The 9,434-nt window shown below is 36.5% G+C and overlaps 1 protein-coding gene across 3 annotated transcripts; it reads right to left on the bottom strand.

Annotated features, from left to right (window-relative positions):
• Positions 1-4,693: 4,693 nt before the first annotated feature.
• LOC137713039 (FAD-dependent oxidoreductase family protein) lies at positions 4,694-9,167 on the bottom strand. Of its 3 annotated transcripts, none has more exons than XM_068452271.2 (6): positions 8,979-9,167; positions 8,198-8,576; positions 7,802-8,083; positions 7,214-7,650; positions 6,566-6,725; positions 4,694-5,052 (listed from the first exon to the last, which is right to left on the bottom strand). In XM_068452271.2, the coding sequence occupies exons 2-6, from the start codon at positions 8,477-8,479 to the stop codon at positions 4,936-4,938; spliced, it is 1,278 nt and encodes a 425-aa protein (XP_068308372.2). In that variant the 5' UTR covers positions 8,480-8,576; positions 8,979-9,167; the 3' UTR covers positions 4,694-4,935. The 3 variants fall into 3 exon arrangements, with proteins under 3 accessions (XP_068308372.2, XP_088540588.1, XP_088540587.1); XM_088684462.1 differs by having other exon boundaries at positions 4,713-5,052; positions 7,214-7,683; XM_088684461.1 differs by having other exon boundaries at positions 4,978-5,117.
• Between the last annotated feature and the right edge of the window lie 267 nt (positions 9,168-9,434).

Here is a 9,434-nt window from a genome sequence, read left to right as displayed (position 1 = left end):
ACTTCTCTTGCCCTTCTAGTTTTCGACACGTACACCTCCATTTGGTTGTACCTCATTATTGTCAACCATGGACATCACATTTTGAGTTGTAAAAGTGGTCACTCTAGTTGAATCAAATCCGTACTACCATGATTCAAAGTCCACCATGGTAACCTAATCTATGTCATCGCCATCTTCAAAAGGCACCTCTGTAGTACCCCTAGACCTTTTGTTTGCCAATTAAAGTACTTGTTACTTCAAACGTTGCATTCGAACATAATGGGACCTTAATGGGAGGTGGGTTCATACAGCCCAAGATACAGAGCATGGATACATATATAGGTGTCACTTTGGTACCAATAACTTATACTCCAAAAAACACCGCATGTCACTATCATCCCCAATAAACACAAGTTTGTTTGCATGGGACCCAATTGGAATTGAGTAGGCAAGAGGAACACAAGTTTCTTTGCATGGGACCCAATTAGAATTGAGTAGGCAAGAATAACCATGTCAGCACCACAACATGAGATCTTCGAAACAATCTCTAAAAACTCGAGTAATTTAATAGATTTAGACACAACTCTTTTCTCTTCACTGCCTACGTACTACTTTTCCTTATTGGATGTAACCCACCTCCCACTATGACAAATCATTATAGGTACTTCCCCCATGTTTTGTTCCACAAACTTGAAATTACACATATCTTAGGTGCATCAGAACTAGTAAACAATCGGGATTATGATATTAAAGTACAGACAAGCGCACCATATGCACAATATATGCCCAACCTATGCATATAATATGTTCAACATATACACACCATATGCACACCATGGAAAAAATTGGCCAAATTTGTGGAATACCACACTTCAAACAAAAATTGGAACATACCCACCATATCCGTAAATCATTCATATAGAAACTTGGAAATAAACACCCTACCTTAGTACCCTCAAAAACCAAGCACAAATGTGCTTGCCAAACCTTCAATCGCCGGAAGAGATGGAATTTTAGTTGGCAGAAGAATTTCTTGTGTTTGGCAATGGAAAAACTTTTTCTGCTAACACATAAACAAGAGAGGGAAAAATGGCAAGAACAAGGCAAACCTTGGAACAGTGAGCTATGGCCCTAGGGACTATCTTAACCACCTCACCCTTATGTCTCATCACCTTTATTGTCAACTTGGGTTACCTCCAAAACCGAAAAACCATGTATAAAGAGAAGGAAACCTGCAAAGGTCCCTCAAATAATAATAATAATATATTATAAAAGCAATGGGTTTTGGTTTGGGTACTCAGTGATATGTTACCTTGTATATAAGGTAAAGAAAGGGAAGACTTTTTTCTTCCCACAAATTGGAAGCTACACACTGCTACGGATTCCCATAGCTTTTGATCCACATCATGCTAAAAAGGCATTCCACTTCTCAGATAGCCAAAACAATTCACAACACATAATGTCCCAGTGGAGACATGAAACTGAGGGTTTTAACGCCGAGTTAAATTCGTGGTACAACCTTGTTTTGTTAACTATTATATGGTGATAACAGTATTGTGGAATGTATTTGCTAACTATTACACGATAATAAACAATAAAGACTACATGTGTTTGTTATCTAAGCCACATTCCATGTCCTAAAGTACCTTAATGTGAAAAGTATGAAATATATAAATACACACTATATACACTGTTCATATGACGTAGATGACATAAACACTATATCATTGTACACACGTCATGCAAAGGATGTGCACATGTCATGTACATACAGTGCACATGTCAAGCACATAAAATATGTACTATATGCACATGACAAGAAGATAAAATATACAATATATGCACATATTATGCATAAAACTGGAGATTGGGCAGGGAGTTGCTTCTACCATTTATAAGACACCATTTACGTCATGCTAGTTGTATAGTGGATACAATTACAACATAATACACAAAGATCACATATATCCAAAAGATTGCAATTGCACATTACACAACTCACAATGTCAAATTCATCAACCAAAATAATCATATCATATGTAACGACAGTAATGTGTACTTTACAATTCACAAAGTCAAAGTGTATACATGTAAACCAAAATATTGACATATGGCTGCTGCAAGAACCCCAATATGTTTGCCTTAACCACATAATAGAACACGATGATGGATGGTTAGATATCGACAAACCCAATTGAGCAAACAACAACAACCACTTCGATAACTTTGTTGAAATCCACTCTTGAAAATGTTATATCAGCAATCCCAACAAGAAAAAAAATCAAATATTTGACTTCGAATCCTTAACAAGTCAGTCAATGACTATCAATGTTTCTAGAGTTCTTGGAGGATGTCATGAACCAACAAGCTTCCCTAGCGACAATGAATTTTAGATCCCTAGATAGCAAAATACGTTGGTCAACACACAATTTGTGTGTAAAACAAACACAATTCAAATGTAAAATAAACATATGCATATGTAACAAATAACACAAACATCGATCTGTTCAAAGTAAACCACCACAATGGGCAACCGTATTCCTTACAAAGTATGAAGAGGTTCACTTACATTTTTGTCAATCTCGTTACGTACTACTAGCAGTGGAATACCATTTAGCGATGCCTTACTTAAGAGGTCATCAAGTTCTCTTCTTCAGACTTGCAAGTTATCACAATTAGCAGCAACCACAACATAACTGCAACGTGAAAAAAATGGACAAATTCAATAGAACATAAAGTTGGTTTTGGAAGATACAATATCTTATGGAAGACTGGCAATCGTATCACTGCATATGTAAACAAAAGACTAACAATTTTAGTCTCTCACTAGCAATAACTACAATGTTTACTGTCATAGTTGGGAAACAAAAAATAAAATAAAATAAAATATTCAAATCATATGCCTATGAACTGTACAAATAAACAAAAACATACACAATAGAGGAAACTGCACAACAATATTTTTCCCGCATGATTCGAAACTTGGCTTAACCACCAAGATCCATCAACTTTGTTGTTGACATTCCATTTTCTTACTTTCTTCATCCAACCTGTACACAAAAGAGATTGCCTCAAGTAAGATAATTGTGCCAATGCAAATGCCTTAAGTAAGATAATTGTGCATTTCGTATACAATTTCTTATATATTGTACTAAGACCTCTAATTCACAAACTTTACAAACAAACACCAATTTGAGATCGAATTCACAAATATTTGCAAGTTCATAACAAAATTAACAAATATTGAGCATCAATTAAAATGCAAAACTCTAAGATTGAAGCCCAGAAATCTAAAATAACAAAACCCATAAACAAATAAAATTTCCGGAACACATTTCGAGCCCTCTCTTCCCCATCCCTCTCTTGTTCTACTTCCCATCTATGCAAATCCAAAAAATCTAATCGAACAAACTAATAATTAGTTGCAGAAATGAAGACAATGACCAAGTTTGAGAGAAAGAGATGAGAGAGACAAACGAACCTAATGGCAGTGGAAATATGGTTGCCGAAGCTTCACTGGCTAGAAAGAATGGAATTTTTCGGCCAAAATGCAAAATTTGGTACAAAAATGATATTTTTAAGGATGAAACATTGATGCAAACAAGAAACCCTCACTTCGAATCTTCATTCTCGACTTCCCTCTATTCGAAATCGGAGCTTAAAGATCTGAGCTTAACCTAAAAACCCAGAGCTCACAGAGCTCTCGACATCCCTCTCCAAGAAATGAGAACAATGATGAAATGAGTTGAGGATTTTTAGTATTTATATGTAGGCATTATAGTAATTTTGGTTTTGTGCATGGTGTGTATGGCATGTGCATGGCCAATTTGTCTTAATTCTGTCCCAAGATTAAGAAATTGTCCCATTTTGTGGTATTTCCCTTTCTTCTATGTGTCTAGAATACTCTTTAGTTTCGTTAATTTTTTATCCAACCTCTCTCTAGACTCTTTGGAGAGTTCTTTCTTTTCTTCCTTTAGTTTCATCCCCCATGACACTCATTTTCTCCATCATTTGTCTTGCAAAACCACAACCTTCAAAATCATTTTTCATGTGCAAAACCGTCCCCAAAACTACTCTCCTCCCTCTTTGTCTCTCAATTTCTCTTCGTCCCAAAGCTACTTTCTCCCCTTCTCTATCCATTTCTCTCCGAAATTTTATGGGAAAAAGGAAAACATTCTAGGAATTTTCAAGAATAAGGAAGAAATTTTCTATTAGGATTGTTGTTGTTATCATTTTGCATTTTTTGTTGAATTTTGTGTTGAGATTTAGGCAGTGGTGAGGCTAGGTTTCAGATCTGGGAAATGGGTTCACAAACGAAGTTTGTCTAGAAGCATGCTTGCGGACTCGCATCGTGCGATCGTTTTTGGAGATGGGATTAGCAATCCCTTGGTTTTTGAGGGGTTTAGCTAAGACCGGCTAGTCCCTCCTTTAGTCGAAGCGAGTGAAAGCTACTCCTTAAACCTAGGCCCTCTAGGAAACAAACACGAGACTGGACTAAGGTTTAGTCCAATCTAGTCCAGTGAATTTTAGTGAGGGAAAACAAACACCCCAAATGAGTGAACTAAGTCTGACAATAAACTGGCAATAATGAGATTCAAATTTTCCTTTAGCAAGAATTGAACCTAAGACCTCTCACTTACAAGTAAAAATGAATATTACGTGACCGTAATACTAAGTGACATCTAGTTAGTTGTTAGGAGAGGGAAACCAGCGGTTATTGAACACGCACCAACTGCATAGACAGGATTGTTTTCCGTAACTACAAAAAATCCAAACCACGACACTCTAGAAACTAGAGAATAATTACATATTGACAAGTGCTTAAAAATGGGAAAAGTATATACAAACTTTGTATTACAAAGGAATGAGGAGGAAAGAGGGAGAGACGGGAGGAAGGAGCTGAGAAGAGCTGAGGGATCTGGTTGTAACAGATTTAGCCTCTTCAGACAGGGTTCCTTACCCCCTGAAGAATCTTGTTGCTACGTGCTCTGCAATTCCCATGCTTGAAGTTAAACCGGGCGACTCTATTCCAAAAAGGTTGATGAGACCAGTTATCCCATGAACATCCTGCCCCTACATAGCCGTAAAAGGATATATCAACAGAACTATCAATGTTGTACTCTACTGAACCTCTTCATCTATAAAGCAACCATAGCACCTACAAGTGTAAGATAGTGTCTTTAACACGTTTCAACCACATAAAAATATGACAAGACAGCTCCGCACACTACATTGAGTTTTAGAAACTAAAACCAGAGATTTTCCCAGGCCAATTTGTGCTAGGTGCTGTGACAGCAGTGAGATGGTTTTATTAGTTTATCACAAGATCTTGGGCAGAAAAGAAATTGCTTGGCTCAACGGAAAAATCAGTACTATGCACTTTTGGTTGTGTAGTAAGTGATTAATATATATATATATATATAGGGAAGTATTATTGACACTCCAAAAATCTCATTCACACTTTTCACAAGTGTATTTTTCTTTCCTATTATAGAAAGTTTGGAGTGTAGAATGAGATTTTTGAAGTGCTAATAACAATTCCCTATATATATATATATAGGATTTTTATATTAGCACCCCATAAAATGTTGAATGCACCCCACATTAAATTTTAATACTAAATGATTTATGTATCCTACTATGCAATGACAATTTTGACCATATTAGGTTTTAAAAAATAAAAAATTTCTAAATGCACCACAAATCACTTTTATTATTTATCTTCATCAACTATCAAAACTCCTCCCACCCTCCATTTTTTTGTGGTTATTCTCAACTAGGTTTATCTAACAGAATAGAAAGTACAAAGCATTTAGGAAGCATGAATACTACAAATTGGATGAGCACAGATATCCGATAGCCATAAAATTTGTTAGCAAACCATAATTTTTCATATGAAAAATGCCTACAAATTGGTAAGAGCTTTTGGTTTCATTACACGGGCCAAATATTGTTTCGTAAGATACTACATCAAAGCACAACTTAATCGTTCACGTGTCAAAATCACCATCGAAAATTAATAGGCTACACAGGCAAGCCCTTGCTTGAACAATAGAGTAGATGAAAAATAAAATCATAGAACGTTTAATTTCTAAGACGTTAGAGCGTGATTTGGATGGTGAAGCAGAAAACTTGAGTCACAGTTCAATGAGCCTACTAAGCTGTTTAAAAATGAACGAAAAACAACAGAGGAGAACAAAAACAAAATCATAAGACGCTGAAAAATGAGTGTTACAAGATTTGAAAAATGTGGGGTGTATAGAAAAGGTGGGGTATGGAGAAAATGTAAGGTGTATGTTGAGAATGTGGGGTATGAGGGTATTACGGAGAAGTATGTGGGATGTATTAAGATAATTTTTAATTAAAAAAGCAAATGTAGGGTGTATTAAGTATGTGGGGTTTAATACATGGGTTGTTAATATAATAAGCCTATATCTATATATAAAGTACGTGAGGGATGTAGATTCTATTACTTTACATGCTCATGTATTCTAATCGATCGTAACTCTCATGCTAGATGAGACAACAATCAAATTGAGTCCTAAAATCTCAGGTTCGGGTGTAGGAAAAATATGCAAGAAACTACCTGTATCTGAAAATCAACTGGAGACTGTCGAGGACCTGAAAGCTTCGGTCGAATCCCTGCATAGCCTGGCTCAAGAGACCCATCCTTTAGATTTGGGTAGTACTTCCTTATCTCTGGGTAAAATAGCTCTTTGCGATTCATACATACAGAATAGTCAAACCTGTGACCAACGCCTTGTCATGTTTTTAAGATTGTCCAACATCACACTCAACATCAGATGCACCTCAATCAGGTCATTAAGATTTTAGCCTAAAAGCATTAAGCATCCAAACAAACATGGGAACGTATATAAGCAACGATATATCCTAAAAAAACTCCCTACAAGAATATTGACATTACAATTTACGGTTCACCCTAGGACCTCCATTTGATCATTGTCTGAGGCGACAACATTAGTATCAAATGCATGCTCTAATGAAGCCTAACTTATGTGAGACACCAGAATTTGTTTCAACATAGGAAGGCAACATAATTTACGTACACAAATATAAATAAATAAAAAGGCTTAAGGAATATGCTCTTCTGTACAAGCATGGATAGAAATTTTTGGACTGAGTTGCGACCACTTAAACCAATAAAACATACTGGACAATGTAGACAGTACTACATAATATAATAGAGTGGACAACAGGGATAAAGAAATGGTACTTATTCAGGAAGCTTGAAACATCATCAACACCATCAATCCATTCTACATCAGGGCCAAACTTGACCTGACCATTTAAATCCAGGGTAACATGCACACCAAGGCCACCATCCTCTGGTATAGGATAAATCAAGTGTCTGAACGGACAGATTGTAGTATTTGATAAAGTGAAGTAGCATCCACGAGCCAAATGGGAAGGAGGAATATGTTCAGTTCGGAGGCCATCAAATCGCTTTGCAAGGGCAGGGGCACTTAAGCCGGCAGAGTTCACAACGAGTTTAGGAATAAGTATCATCTCTGGTTGCAACGGAAACTTTCCATTCCAATTTTCAAGGGTTTTGGTTTCAGAAACATGAAGGCATAGATGATTTTGTTGAATATGGCCACCAATAACAGCAGTATTATAGGAGAAGGTTGTGCCATGATTTTCAGCTTCTCCCTGCACCCATATGGGGATTAAGGGTGATATATACTAGATCGTATAAAATCCAATATTCGATTAAAGATACCGAAATTTTATCTGAAGCATGTACTTGAGTTGATCCTAGTGTAACTAAAATAGGAAACGAGAAAGAAGAGAATAGAAATACCACCAAAGATAGCATGAGCGAATGTGTATCCACAATCCCAGAAAGCGGTGATAGTAAGGCTTTCAAACATGCCAATTCAGGTTCCATTCTCATGGCTTCTGAACCCTCCATCATTACCAAACCATCAACTCCATTTTGAATCCCGCGATGCATTAGATTATGCAACTTGGGAATCTCGGAAGACCTAGTTGCAACTATGAGTTTACCAATTTGTTTATGAGGAATATTGTGTTGAGAGCAATATTTGTACAGCAAATCTCTTCCCCTAACACAAAACTTTGCCTGCCAAATGCATTAAAAAGTTAAAGGATATATTATGCTTTCAACAATCAAATTAAGAATTGGGAATTTCTTGACATTAAAGTTTATGACTTTTATATTTGATTTTGTGGGTACCTTGAGGGAATGGGTCGGGTAGTAGATGCCGGCATGGATGACCTCGCTGTTGCGGGAGCTGGTGGAAGTGCCGAAGGTGGGAGCTGAATCTAACACCAACACCTCTCTGCCCTTTAGAGCAAGCTCTCTCGCCAACGCCAATCCCACCACACCCGCCCCTATTACCACGCAATCTACCTTCTCTTTGGGAACTCCGCAGATGCTACTGATACTACTGATACTGCAACTAGAAGTAACATTACGATGACTCCTCACAATTCTGTCCAATGTGCTTTTCAGCATCTCTCTCTTTCTAAAACTCAACCGGTCCTCTCGAATGGACACTTAAAGTTTCACATGAACATGACTTCGTTGAATTTCACTACTTCCACTAGAAATTCTATTCAGTGAAAAAGAAAAACCAAATTTCAAATGCATATTAACAATCCGCAAAAACTTGATAGTGTTGCTATGAAGAACAAGAATACCAAAACATTATCTATACATAAAAACAAACTTGTCCAATTGTCCAAAAGGGGTGATAATCAAACTCCTCATTTCCTCCTACCCAATATTTTGGTACATATCATGCATGTCAAAGGTTATAACTTTTATATGCAATTAACTCATAAAGAACAGATGAACAAGAAAATTAAGACAAGGAAGCATCAACAAGAACCCAAATCACTGGCCATTTCATTTCCTATTCATCCATCTTGATAATGATAAACAAACCATCACAAAAACCTAAATCAAAAAATTATATTGACAGATCCGGACAACTGCAATGGATACCCAATACCTCCTGATTCGCTTACAACTTTCGCAACCTGAGCTCGCGACGATGGGTTTTCTCCTTTTCTTCAGCTCGCCGGTTGTCTCTCTCTGTGGATGTTACAATGTTCTGTGTGAGACCAATTTACGGGTTTATCAGCAAATACCCGATAATCAAGCATAGATTCTGTTTCCCCATTTATACGAAATTCTTTTCAGTGTGACGAAGTACACCACGCGTTTTTATATGTAATCTGTGGAAATTTTTATTTTATAAATTATTAATTTTTTAACACGTATATCTCACTATTTGTATAATTATACATGATGTACCATTTTGTGTGCCAATCACATTGAAAAATCTATCCATTTATACAAGACAAACCCATTAGTAGCCAATAAACTCTCAAGTAAGATGTCGTCTTTTAGGACTACGTACTTTGTAATTTGTCTGTTATGACTTTGTTTTATGAATATTTTGTTG

This window comes from Pyrus communis, chromosome 14 (genome assembly GCF_041283825.1).
Source record: "Pyrus communis isolate YQ-2024b chromosome 14, ASM4128382v1, whole genome shotgun sequence".
In the NCBI taxonomy this organism is placed as follows: Eukaryota; Viridiplantae; Streptophyta; class Magnoliopsida; order Rosales; family Rosaceae; genus Pyrus; species Pyrus communis.
This window is presented reverse-complemented; position numbering and strand designations above follow the sequence as displayed.